The sequence below is a fragment of the Xenopus tropicalis genome, chromosome 3 (genome assembly GCF_000004195.4).
Source record: "Xenopus tropicalis strain Nigerian chromosome 3, UCB_Xtro_10.0, whole genome shotgun sequence".
In the NCBI taxonomy this organism is placed as follows: domain Eukaryota; kingdom Metazoa; phylum Chordata; class Amphibia; order Anura; family Pipidae; genus Xenopus; species Xenopus tropicalis.
Window position 1 is genome coordinate 133,171,905 of NC_030679.2, and position 14,186 is coordinate 133,186,090.

Sequence of the window (14,186 nt, forward strand, 5' to 3'; positions counted from 1 at the left end):
ATATTTTGGCGATTTTTTTTATTGCGATTTTGTAATCTCGCGACTTGCAGACATTTTGTGGCGATTTTGTAATCTCGTGACATGTGCAACTCTGGGCCATTTTGTGTCATTGAGCCTGCAGCCACCAAACTGAGAGGGCATGCCTGGGGTTTCTGACTTGCTACCAGGGGAGAGGCGCTAAATAATCAGCATGCTCCTGTGTGCAGGATATGACCACCCACCGCTGGGGGACTTAAGGGTTCACGAGAGGAAGAGGGCAATCCTGGGCGAGCTAAGAGAGGGTTTGCTCGCCGGGTTTGCCCTTGATGTGGGCCCCGCCAGCTCCAGCGGCTGTGGTCCGACTTGAAGCGCAGGAGCCCAGAACTGGTCGCTGAAATTGCAGAAGGTAATTATTGTACTTTATTATGCTTTTACAGTATACGTTCAGTAAAAGATTTAGCAAGTAATTTGAACTAAAGGTACAAATGTAAGAAATGTCAGGGATGATGAAAGTAACATAGTAACATAGTAAGTTGGGTTGAAAAAAGACATACGTTCATCACGTTCAACTATAATGCCAGTGAGGAACTGAAACGTTGGTCACAATAAACCTCTGAATATTATTTCACATCTTTGTGACTCCTTGTGAAAATCCTGTGTGTGCTGTCACCCCATGCCTGTCTAGATTTTGTTTTGCCACAGGCACCCGGGTATTTTTGTTCCTTATGGTGTGCACTTCTTTTTTTTTCTTACTTATATTTTTATTGGTTTTTGGGGTTTTTTTTTGCAAATAAACATTTATACAACACCTCTCTAGCATTCTGTGCTCTCCCAGGGCAAAATGTCGCCATTTTTATGCTGCCGATTGTCGCATGCGCATGCGATAAATAGCGTGCATGCGGAAAATACCGCGCACGCTATTTATCGCGACAAGGATATCGCATGAAATACCGCAAGTAAAATAGCGCGAATGTACTATTAGTGAATCGTGCGAAAAGTCGCCAAAAATTAGAAGTGGTAAAATTTTTACTGCACGCTAAAAATAGCGCACGTTAAGTCGCACTTTAGTGAATCAGGCCCATAGTCAATAAACCTAAATTTATGCATTTAGAATTTTAAAAGCTTTTAAAACCCTTAATGGGAGTATGCTGGATCAGTGCTTGACAGAGAAGAAAGTAGGAATATTGCTAGCTTATAGTCTAAAAAGAATATATAAGGAACCATAGGGTTAACAAGTCCCTATGGCTCTAAACCCCACAACTTCCTTAGTCTGTGCTGTTACTGGGCAAAGACCCATGTATCAGTTTTGAGTTTGCATGTGTGTCTTATTGATTAACAGGGAGACCACTCCTTTGGCACTCTGATATAGTGCTTAGCAGGGGGTGGGTCTTCCTCTTTGACTGCATCTGCTGACCCAGGTGGAAGTTCCACTGAGCCTGGGATAAACAGGGCCCCAGTAAAGCCTAGAGCTAGAGTCTGCATCTAGCTCTAGTGAAGTCGGGGAACAGGGACCCCGTGAATGAGGAATAGTAAGTGTCACGATAATTTATAAGATCACTTTCTAGGAAAGTGAGATAGTGAGATTAGTTAGAAAGAGCAGTTTCGGCTCCAACCAGGAGAGATTAGCTGGAAGTATTCTTCCCTACAGGCACTGTTGCCTTAGAGCAGGACCCCAGTTAAGAGGCAGGTATTAGGTCAGTTCCTATCCCTGATCCATAGTCGATGGGAGGGATCCTTGGCTGCTAAGGTACACCCTGAGGATATAGATACTTGGCCAGGTTACTTTCCGCAGGGAGACCGTGCTGGTTGGTGGCCCTTACCTTCCCCACCCTCGGCTGAGGTGGGCTATATGGATGGACACCATATTTTTCTACCTTCTTTGCAATTACCTGATATCTCCTCTGTGTGAGTATATTGCAATACCCCTGCAAAATGATTGTCTTTGACAATAAACCAATTCTATTGTTCAACTGCAAGAACCTTCTGGCACTCTTTTGTTAATCTGCACTGCACACAGTTACAGTAGGTTGTAGTTGCACTACACCATAGCTCCGTTTGGTCACTTCCACATAGTGAAGGCCCCTCCTGAAGGATTGAGTCGCATGTACCCCATGCTCTAAACCTACACTAGCCGTGCTATTGGCTTGGTTACAGCCAAGAAGGGGTTACAGATACATACATTAGTCTAGCATGCCATCATATGAAAGTTTCTTTGCTAGAGCTTGCTTATTAGCCAGCTCCCTATGAGGTCAGTGGTTAAGAGCTGGCCATGGGGTACCAGTGTAGGATGTGCTTTTTTGCAGTCCATTGTCCTCTTTTATTTCAGAAAATCTCAATATTTGGGGTGGGAAGGAATTCTGTTTTCATCTGGAATCTGGATCATTTTGGAATAGAAATCTATTCCTCTGAATATGTTTATTTCTAAATGAAACAAAAGCTTACCCTAATTAATTTTAAAGAACTAGTGGTAGAATAATTTTGTAACTAGCCCTACTGTAAGGCTACCTACCCGCAGCGAGTCCCGGGACCTAAGGCGCGGCGGGGATCCGTGGAACGCACGCGGCATCGTGCGTTCCAACACGCAACAGCGCCGCGTCTGACGCATTCACGTAGGCGCTGCGTGCTTTGACGCACGCAATGAGCGTGCGACTTGACGCCTGCGTCATTACGCATGCGTAATGACGCCATGACGTCGCGCTATCTCGCGGGACACTTTAAATAGGCCTAGAAACAAGCAATCAGTGCTTGGTTATCGCTTTCAGTGTGCCTAGCGTATTCCTACTTCTGAATTTCTGTGATTTGACCCTACGCCTGTTATCTCGTCTGTGAACCCTGCTGCCTGCCCTCGACCCGGACCCGTTTGACTACTCTGCTGCCTAATCCTTGGTACTTCATTGTTCGGCCTTCCAGCCTCTCTCCACTGCTGCGCTTCCTGTCTCATCTTCAGGTTAAGCCTCCAGCCTAGTGCGAGGTGCTTGTGGGTGACATTGCTCATCGGACCAGATTGGCTTGACAGTATAACCAAGCCATGGATCCAGAGGAAGATGTATCTCCTCTTACCGCCCTCACGCAACAGATTGCAGCCCTTGCTCATGCTGTGAGAGAACTCTGAGCGGACTACAATGAAGTACAAGAACAGCTACAGGCTATTCAGTATCCTGCTCCGCCTCCTGCTCCCGTGTCCGCACCTCCACCTCTGATGGGTGCCACAGCCAGTCCACTTGCTCCTGAGCCCAAGATCCCGCTCCCAGACAAGTTTTCTGGAGATCGCAGCACTTTCAGAACTTTTGTAAATGCCTGTAAACTTTTGTTTATGCTCCAACCGCAGACCTACTCTACTGAACAAGTTAAAGTGGGTGTGGTCATGTCTCTGTTGCGGGGACAACCTCAATCGTGGGCTTTTCGGTTGATGGAGCAACAAAGTCCATGCCTCATAACAGTGGACGCTTTCTTTCAAGCCATGGCCGTGCTGTATGACGACCCCCATCGTGTAACTACAGCTGAAGCTGCCTTAAGGAACCTCCGACAAGGTGTCCGTCCTGTGGAAGATTTTACAATGAACTTTCGAAAATTTGCTGCAGATACTGACTGGAACCAAGCGGCTCTCAAACATCAATTCCGCCTTGGTCTCTCCGCTACCCTAAAGGACGAACTGGCAAGGGTAGGAGTGCCTGACTCCTTGGAAGAACTCATCCAGTTATCCATCCAGATCGACCAACGCCTTAGAGAAAGAAGGCTGGAGAAAGCTACCCCTTTCCCATCATCCTGGGTATTGCCTAAGGCTTCTCCTCCGATTCGGGTTGATTCCGAGGTCACCTCGTCTCCAGACCCGGAACCCATGCAGTTAGGTTCACTACGACCTTCTCTGTCCCCCGAGGAGCGTATCCGGCGTAGGAGGCTAAACCTTTGCCTTTACTGTGGGCTATCTGGTCATCTAATCAGCACCTGTCCAACTCGTCCATCTCCTCCTCGTAAGGTCCCTTCCCTGAGTACCGCTGCACCTCAGCTACATTTTTCTCCGTTGCTCACTTTCTCTCTCTCTCTACAGTGGGAAGACAAGGTCCTGGTACTTCCGGCCATCCTGGACTCCGGAGCTAGCGGTTGTTTTTTGGACTCTAAGGTTGCGGACTGCCACAAGATCCCCTTACTGACCAAGTCACTTCCTCTCCTCATCAGAGTTGCTGATGGTTCCCCAATTAGTTCCGGTCCCATCCTAAAGGAGTCCATTCCTTTACGTGTGTGTATGAATAAAATCCACTTTGAGATGTTAAAATTTGATGTGGTGGCTTCTCCTCTGTCGCCTATTATTATCGGCTTACCTTGGCTGCGCAAACACAACCCTGTAGTGGAGTGGGAAAAAGGCAAGATTACATTCTCTTCTCAGTTTTGTCATGACAATTGCCTTCTTTCAGGTCACCAAGAATTGTGTTGCATCTCCTCTGAGAAACTATCTGAAAAATTTCCCGGTTTACCCTCCGAGTACTACGAATTCCTTGACGTTTTCGACAAAAGAAAGGCCGATTCTTTGCCTCCGCATCGGAAATATGACTGCCCTATTGACCTTCTGCCAGGATCCCAAATACCGTTTGGGCGTATCTACCCACTAGCAGAGCCGGAGTTAAAGGTGCTTCGCGATTATTTGGAAGAGAACCTAACCAAAGGTTTTATTCGTCCCTCAACTTCCCCAGCTGGAGCAGGGATCTTCTTTGTGGAAAAAAAAGATCACACTCTAAGACCCTGCATTGACTACCGGAATCTTAATGCCATAACAATCAAGAACAGGTACCCTTTACCATTAATTCCAGAACTTTTTCAAAGACTCCGGGAGGCGACAATTTTCTCAAAGCTTGACCTTAGAGGGGCCTACAACTTGGTCAGAATAAGAGAGGGAGATGAATGGAAAACTGCGTTCCGTACCAGATATGGACATTTTGAATACTTGGTCATGCCTTTCGGCCTCTGTAACGCACCTGCGACTTTCCAACACTTCGTCAATGACGTTTTCAGAGATTATTTGGACATTTTCGTTATTATTTACTTAGACGACATCTTAATTTTTTCCAAATCCTTGGCTGAACATCGACTCCATATGAAGAAAATATTTTGACGACTTCGTTCACACCAGCTATTTGTTAAATTTGAAAAATGTGATTTCGATAAAACTTCTGTTGAGTTTCTGGGTTTTATTATTTCTGCCAATGGAGTTCAAATGGACCAAAGTAAGGTCTCAGCCATCTTGAACTGGCCAGTTCCTGCCTCTAGAAAAGAGGTCCAACGCTTCATTGGTTTCGCAAATTTTTACAGGAAATTTATTAAAGGTTTTTCACAGATCATTCTTCCCATTACTCAGCTAACCAGTTTGAATTCCAAATTTGTTTGGACTTCCCAAGCTCAAACAGCTTTTGAGACTTTAAAAACTATTTTTACCACCGCACCTATCCTTCAGCATCCTGACCCCACGAAACCTTTTATTTTGGAAGTGGATGCCTCTGAATCCGCAGTTGGAGCTGTACTTTCCCAAAGGATTCCCCCTTCTGGTGCTCTCCATCCGGTGGCCTATTTTTCTCGGAAAATGAATAAATCTGAACAAAATTATGACGTGGCAGATAGGGAACTCCTAGCCATCAAACTCGCTTTAGAAGAATGGCGGTACCTCTTGGAAGGAGGTCTTAACCCTATCCTGATTTATACAGACCACAAAAACCTGGAATACCTACGTGTTGCCAAGAGACTTAGGCCTCGTCAGGCTCGCTGGGCGCTTTTCTTTATGCGATTTAACTTCCACCTAACCTATCGCCCTGGCTCTAAGAATGTCAAGGCGGACGCCCTATCCAGGATTCACTCTTCTCAGGAAACCACTCCGACTCGACCTGAGACTGTCCTTTTACCACAAAATTTTTTGTCCATCCAATGCTCCTTGATGGACCAAATTAAACAAGCCTCAGTTTCCATTTCTCCTGGTTGGAACTTAACTCCCAAGGATGGACTTTTCTTTTTCAAAGATAAGATCTTTGTGCCTGAAAGCTTACGCCTGGAGGTCCTTCGTACCATTCATGACTCTAAGTTGGCTGGTCACCCTGGTATCAAAAAGACTATCATATTGGCCAAAAGACTTTTTTGGTGGCCAAAACTGACTACTGACTGTATTGACTATACCAGGTCCTGTGATGTCTGTGCAAGGTCCAAAGACTCCCGTACCAAACCTTTAGGCTCGCTTCTTCCACTTCCAGTCCCCGCTAGACCATGGGGTTCCATCTCTATGGATTTCATTTCGGACCTGCCACCGTCCTCTGGACAAACTACCATTTTTGTTGTGGTGGATCGACTAACCAAGATGGCTCATTTCATACCTCTTCCCAAGCTTCCTTCTGCCGCTTGCACCGCCGAATATTTTATAAAAGAGATCGTTAGATTACATGGGGTGCCTGATGACGTTGTTTCAGATAGAGGAACCCAATTTACGTCCCAGTTCTGGAGATCGTTATGCCGAGCGTTACAAATTAAGGTGTCTCTCTCCTCTGCCTTTCATCCTCAATCTAACGGGCAGACTGAGAGGACCAATCAGACTCTAGAACAATATCTAAGATGCTTTACCTCTTACCGCCAAGATGATTGGGCTTCCTTATTACCCCTCGCAGAATTTGCCTATAATAACAATTTTCATCACTCCATTCAACAATCTCCTTTTTTTGCCAACTACGGACTGCACCCTGCTATTTTTCCTTCCTCTCTCGGTGAGATTACTGTTCCTGCTGTGAAGGATCGTCTGTTGTTTTTAAAGGAGAATTATAAGTTCCTTCAAGGGTCTATTAAGAAAGCTCAGCAAAACTTCAAGACGTATGCTGATAGAAAGAGACGCAAGGACCCCGAATTCAAGGTGGGTGACAAGGTATGGCTTTCCTCGGCGAACCTTAAACTGTCTTGCCCTACACGAAAGCTGGGGCATCGTTTCCTTGGTCCTTTCGAGATTATCAAGCAGGTGAACCCTGTGGCATTCCAGTTAAGACTCCCTGACTCTTGGCGTGTTCATTCAGTTTTCCATTCCGCCTTATTAAAACCTGTGACTGTTAACTCTTTTGTTGGGCGAGTTCCCATTCCACCTTCACCCATCCAGGTGGATGGTCAAGAGGAATTTGAAGTCAAGAACATCCTTGACTATAGGCTAAGAGGGAAGCAACACCAGTATTTAGTTAAATGGAAGGGTTACGGTCCAGAAGAAAATTCTTGGGAACCTGCTTGTAACATTCATGCGCCTAAACTATTGCAGGAGTTTCACCGGAAAAATGTTCCTAAGACTAGGGTTCGCGTCCGGAGGCCGCTCCTAGGAGGGGGGCCATGTAAGGCTACCTACCCGCAGCGAGTCCCGGGACCTAAGGCGCGGCGGGGATCCGTGGAATGCACGCGGCATCGTGCGTTCCAACACGCAACAGCGCCGCGTCTGACGCATTCACGTAGGCGCCGCGCGCTTTGACGCACGCAATGAGCGTGCGACTTGACGCCTGCGTCATTACGCATGCGTAATGACGCCATGACGTCGCGCTATCTCGCGGGACACTTTAAATAGGCCTAGAAACAAGCAATCAGTGCTTGGTTATCGCTTTCAGTGTGCCTAGCGTATTCCTACTTCTGAATTTCTGTGATTTGACCCTACGCCTGTTATCTCGTCTGTGAACCCTGCTGCCTGCCCTCGACCCGGACCCGTTTGACTACTCTGCTGCCTAATCCTTGGTACTTCATTGTTCGGCCTTCCAGCCTCTCTCCACTGCTGCGCTTCCTGTCTCATCTTCAGGTTAAGCCTCCAGCCTAGTGCGAGGTGCTTGTGGGTGACATTGCTCATCGGACCAGATTGGCTTGACACCTACAAACAATTAATGTGTTGCAAAGTGCTCAGCATCTCTTAGGGGTCCTAACAATATTGACTTTTCCTGCCTGTGAGCTTATGGTCTTTCCCCAGCAGGTATGGCGTAAGACAATGAAACAACAGTAGGGCTATCATGTGGCAGAGGGGTTGTTTCTCAAGGCCTTATACTTTTTTGTATGTATGAATATGAGTATGAGAGAATACTTACCTAGCTTCCTGCTCACTGTAGAATCTGGAAAGGGAAAATCAGTAACAGATAACTGAGTTGAAAACAAACTTGATTCTTCCCTGCCGTATAGTCTCCTATGTTTATGAAAGTACTCGTTGCATATGAAGTTCAGTTTGAGGAAATTATAAAAAAACTTTCTAAACCTTTGCTTGTATCATTATCCCTACAAACTAGGGGGGAATCAAGAAGGGTTCCCAGTAACTGTTTTTTTTTGGCAATGTATTAAAACATTAAAAACATTCCTGACTTGGAATGGAATGAGATAAAACATTTCACGAATTGACAGATTTATCAAAGTTATGGCAATTTTCCCAAATGTGTTAAGTTGCTCTGAGAAGTCAAGTACCATACTCATTAATCATTAATAAATCTTATAAATATCCAAGGACTAGTCATTTTGGCAGGACATTTTTCTTCTTTATGGAAGAATTTAAAGAAGCCGTAGATAGGGTTTTCAACTCCTCTTGGATCAGATAGTAAGGTGGTAGGAACTATTTGAGAAAAATGTTGATTGTCCTCCTCCATCTTTTTCTACCATCAAATCCATATTCCTGTCAATGTCAACTAGAACATACCCAAGTAGATTAAGCCCACCCTTGTTATTTTGTATGTGTATGTTAGATCCTGCAACCAGCAGATGAGTCAAGTGTATAATTTTGAGGAATTTGTAGTTACATATTACAGAACTCATTGCCGCTGTGGGTGAAACTCACAGTATATAAACATGAGGCAGGTCAGGATTATCAGGAACATGAAGACAAGAACCAGCAGGGTCACCAGAACCACCAGGAGTCTCCTCTGTGCCCTCAATGTTTCACTTAACTTCAGAACTAAAAGGAAAATGGATACACAGATACATTATTTATTGGTTTTGCTGGCAGGGGAATTCTGTGTGTTTGGCTATTAAATTACATATATTCAGTGGAAAGTTTATTTCCTCAACACACCAGACCTTTGTTCATGCAGAGAATTGGAGAACTGCAGGGTAAAGGTGCCATGCATAGAATCATATCTAGGAATGGGGGACGGGGAAAAGGAGGAGGCCAAATGCCCAATTTTAGACTGGGGCTTGTTGCAGTCTCGTTCCAGTGATACTACAATGATGATTATCTGTAAATCTTCCTGGAATTCAGTGTTTTGGTCCTTTATATCCCATATAACTGAAGTTGGGGGTGAGTGTAATATTTATTTAACCACTAGAGACAGAAAGCCAACCTTTCAGCAGAAATAGCTGCCTGTTGTTTCATAGGGGACATTAAGAAAAGTTATAATCACTGATGGGGTGCCACAATGTTATGGGGTAAGTGATTATAATTGCTTCCCTGAGATTCCAGTTCGGGGCTCCTGTTCACTGAAAAGTGCACCAGGCTGGCATACTACTGTTTGAGCACCATGTCTCCATCTTCTTCCTCTTCTTGGGTCCTGTCTGCAAAGCTGGCTAGATGTGCATGGGCTGTATGAAAACCAGCTGTGTATGGACACCTAACTGGTGCCATTGACAGAATCCAATAAGAGGAAGAAGATGGCAATGTCATATACCAACAGTGGAACTCAAGGCCGTTGTAGTATCCCCGACTGGCTCAGGTACTTGTATGCAATTATAATAACCCCAGTGATTATGCCTTTCTTTCTATTTTACAGTGACAGAATGCTACATAATTTGAACATGGCACATGCAGCTCCATAGTCATCAATACCATGCAAACTATGGCCAGTGAGTGTTATAGCAGGGAAACCACATACACAGAAAAACAAGTTACAGATTACCTTTTGATGAGAGATTTCCTTCTTTAGGTTCTTGTTGAATCTTCATCATTCTTGCAGGCTCAGTTGGTTCCTCAGTGCAATGGATATTTTCATATATGTCATTATCAAAATCACTTCGGTATTTTCCTGGGTATTTGAAGTATAATATAATATTTTTATCAAAGTTGAGTTAAGATTATTCATTTCAGGTCTAGAGTAAAGTCAAGCCTAGTTATGGTTCAGATATGATTACTGGCTCCTCCCATTCTCAGAAACACTAGTTGATCACTCACATACATATAAGGCACTATGGGGTACAACCCCCAAACCTCCTTAGTTTTTTCATGCAAGATCACTAGTTGCCTTAGTTATATGGGAAGATCAATGAATTCTTTGTGAGTTACTACTGTTGGATAATGCAGCAAAATAAATTTTTTGTTTTTCTCTTGGATCTCTAAGAAGTATTAAAGATTAATATTAGAATGAACATTGACATGTTCAACAGAAATAATATTCATTTAATCTCCGTCATGATCTGAATTACTGGGGATAGAATGTACCATAATTGCTTCAGAAAATACTTTAGCGTTAGTGATGTATCATTAGTATCATTAGTTCATGTATCAAAAAACCCTTTCTGATAATAGTTAAAAGACCAACATCCCCTATCTCTGGGGAAAGTATGGTGTCTTCCAAAGTATAAGAAGAAAGGAAGAGAAGTTATACTTCCTCTGGGGACCTACAGGGAAGTGCTACAGGCAGCCATTGAGAGAGGGATTCTCCATCTTTTCAGTACATCTTGGCACCCAACGTGGGGTGCAAGGATGTAGCACTATTATGATAGTAATGATATTTATTTATGCAGCAACTGAAAGGTAACACGTCAACTAGGCTGTGATAATGCAATAATATATGCAATCAGACAAAGTGATCATAAAACAGCAGGAAATAATTCAATATAACCTTTAACAAAGAATACGAGTGAAGCTCTCACCCGACCAGGTCTGCTGATGGACACTGCTTATAGAATGGAGATCTTCTTTATAGAAGAAACACCTTCCTTATCACCAGGGTACTAACCTGATAACCTTCTGTTAAAGCTTTGGGCAGCTTGACTACCCTAACTGGCACAAAGTGCGTGCTGACCCACTCACATGTGTATAAGTTAGTTCAATTACATATCTTTCATATTAACCCATAGATAGCGACCACTTCCTGTCACACTTCAATAGAGTGATTGGAAGAGGTGTCACTTCATCTGCTTACCAAGGTGGATGATTCTGGGTAACCTGGAATCAACAATGCCCAGGAAAAAGTTCTTAAGATAGCTCACCCTAGTTTCTGCTAGCCTTTGTGAAGGGTCTGCAATACTGAAGAGAGATTCAGGCTATATTCATCTCATCTCCCCTGATCCATTACTGCTGTAGGGGATCCGGACCACTATTGCTAGAAACCCTAAAGGTGAACCTGCCTCTGCCTCTGTCTTCTCTAAATGCTACCTCTGTTGGATCTGTGACTAGTGATGAGCGAATCTGTTCCGTTTCGCTTCGCCGAAAAATTCGCGAATCTTTGAAAAGATCCGCGAAACGGCGAAAAATCCGCGAAGCGGCGAAAATGTCGTGCGACAAAAAAATTGTCGCCCGCGGCTATTATTTTGTCGTGCGGCTATTATTTTGTCGCGCGCGGCTCTTGTTTTGTCGCACAGCTCTTGTTTCGTCGCCCGCGGCTCTTGTTTCGTCGCGCGGCTCTTGTTTCGCCGCCCGCGGCTCTTGTTTCGTCGCGCGGCTCTTGTTTCGTCGCCCGCAGCTCTTGTTTCGTCGCCCGCGGCTCTTGTTTCGTCGCGCGGCTCTTGTTTCGTCGCCCGCGGCTCTTATTTTGTCGCGCGCGGCTCTTGTTTTGTCGCACGGCTCTTGTTTCGTCGCCCGCGGCTCTTGTTTCGCCGCCCGCGGCTCTTGTTTCGTCGCGCGGCTCTTGTTTCGTCGCGCGGCTCTTGTTTCGTCGCCCGCAGCTATTATTTTGTCGCACGGCTCTTGTTTCGTCGCCCGCGGCTCTTGTTTCGTCGCACGGCTCTTGTTTCGCCGCCCGCGGCTCTTGTTTCGTCGCCCGCGGCTCTTGTTTCGTCGCCCGCAGCTATTATTTTGTCGCACGGCTCTTGTTTCGTCGCCCGCGGCTCTTGTTTCGTCGCGCGGCTCTTGTTTCGTCGCCCGCGGCTCTTCTTTCGTCGCGCGGCTCTTGTTTCGTCGCGCGGCTCTTGTTTCGTCGCCCGCGACTATTCTTTTTTGACGCCGCGACAATTTTTGGACGTGCGGCGAATTTTTCCGCGGCGAAATTTTTCATCCGTTTCGCGAAACAATCCGCCAATGGCGAAACGCGGAAATTCGCCGCGAATCCATGCCTGCCGAAACTTTTCGCCCATCACTATCTGTGACTATAACCGCCCTGGATTGTCTTGAACAATTAAGCCTGTTTTTTGTTTGCAAGAACATGTCTTTTATTTTATATGTAGAAATGTGTAGTTCCACAATATCTGTGCTTTCTTCTCCCACTTAGCAAAGGCCCATCTGGGTGAGAGAGACTATGTGAAGGTCTGCTTGGCCAAGAAAGGGTAACAGAAGTAAAATGAAGTCTTTTCCTCTATAAAATCACAAACTAAAAAATTACATTTTCAATTCAATTATTAAATAAATAAATAAATAATTTTCAACACAAATTTTATTAGTTAAATGAGGATACCGAATCAAGGATTAGGTTTGGAGTTTAAACACTTAAAGTTACCCTTCAAAGCATTGGCTGGGTTCCTCAGTGCCCCCGGCCTTACAGAAACCTCCTGCTTATTGTTGCCAAATCCTGCAAAAACTGCTGGGATTGGGGTGACTTTCAAAACAGATCCTGTCCCCAGACATAGTTACTGAAATTAGAGTTGAAACGTATGTAGGGACCCATAGGGTTCATCTGCCCCTATGGCTTTAAACCCTACCACTTCCTTATTTCTGCTGTTACTGGGCAAAGTCCCATGTATCAGTTTATAGCTATGCACTATACCCTATTGGTTTATATGGTTGTCCCCACCCCTTGCAGTCTCATATAGTGTCTAGCAAGGAGGTGTGGCTTCCTCTTTGGCTGCCTTTGAATCTCAAGGTAACAGTTCCACTGAGCCTGGGATCAGAAATAGGCTCCAGTAAAGCCATTTACCCCAGAGTTAACATCCACTCTGGTGAAGTCGGGGACAGGGCCCCATGAATGAGGATTAGTCAGAATAGCAGGAATGTAAGAGCACTCTCTAGGAGAGTGAGATAGCTAGAACTAGATAGCAAGGGCAGTTCAGGCCCCAACTAGAAGGACAGCTGGAAGTACCCTTCCATCCGGCAATGTTGCCTTAGCTTAGGGCCACAGTGACAGGATGCAGATTAGTCTAAACCCTGATCCATGCAGGCCGTAGGACCCACACAAGTTAAAGGTTTTCAACCTGAGGATTACAGTAACTATCCAGACTTCCAAAGAGGTGCCAAGCTGACAGGTGCTTTACCCTGCCCAGTCTGCAAAAGAGGTGGGATAAACTGGTGTGCATCCTCCCTTGTTATCCTTAGTGGGTTTTGCTATATCTGCCTTTTGTGAGTATAACCCTGAAATTCTGCTTGTCTTTCAATTGCAAGAACCTACTGGTGTCCATCTTTGCTAATCTGCACTACACACAGCTACAATGAGTTGTAGTTCCACTACACCCTTGCTCCACAGGTCTCTTCCATATAGCGAAGGCCCATCCTGTCTAAGAGAGTCGCATGTAGCCCATGCTCTAAACCATACTAGCCTGGGTTATAACTATTTTATAGCCAAATAGGGGTTACACATATTTATGGTTATTTACATTGATGCAAAATGGTTTCTAAATGAATACAATAGAAAGAAAGAGTTAAAGATGACTGATAGATAGATAGATAGATAGATAGATAGATAGATAGATAGATAGATAGATAGATAGATACATAGATATATAGTATATAGAGAGTTTTCAGAAGTGTCATTTTGTGATTGCACAACAAAATGTATTTCTGTCTATTCACATGAATTGTGACTTCCTCCTTATACTGTTTTTATGTGTAGTTTTATATATATAAATATATAGAGAGAGTGAAAACAATAATCTCAGAGTCGCATGTAGCCCATGCTCTAAACCATACTAGCCTGGGTTATAACTATTTCATAGCCAAATAGGGGTTACACATATTTATGGTTATTTATATTGATGCAAAATGGTTTCTAAATGAATACAATAGAAAGAAAGAGTTAAAGATGATTGATAGATAGATGATTGATTGATAGATAGATGATAGATAGATAGATAGATAGATAGATGATAGATAGATAGATAGA

General features: G+C 44.4%; 1 protein-coding gene across 3 annotated transcripts in view; it reads right to left on the bottom strand.

Annotated features, from left to right (window-relative positions):
• LOC101731464 (CD209 antigen-like protein C) overlaps window positions 1-14,186 on the bottom strand; it is a 49,371-nt gene that overhangs the window by 29,801 nt on the left and 5,384 nt on the right. For 2 of the 3 annotated variants that reach the window (XM_031899341.1, XM_031899342.1), the window contains exons 2-4: window positions 9,837-9,962; window positions 8,783-8,899; window positions 8,049-8,072 (exon numbers count right to left, since the gene is read on the bottom strand). The exons of the other annotated variant lie outside the window; for it this stretch is intronic. In XM_031899341.1, coding sequence (XP_031755201.1) covers window positions 8,049-8,072; window positions 8,783-8,899; window positions 9,837-9,962 — 267 coding nt within the window. The remainder of the gene's footprint in view (window positions 1-8,048; window positions 8,073-8,782; window positions 8,900-9,836; window positions 9,963-14,186) is intronic. 3 annotated transcript variants of the gene reach the window in all.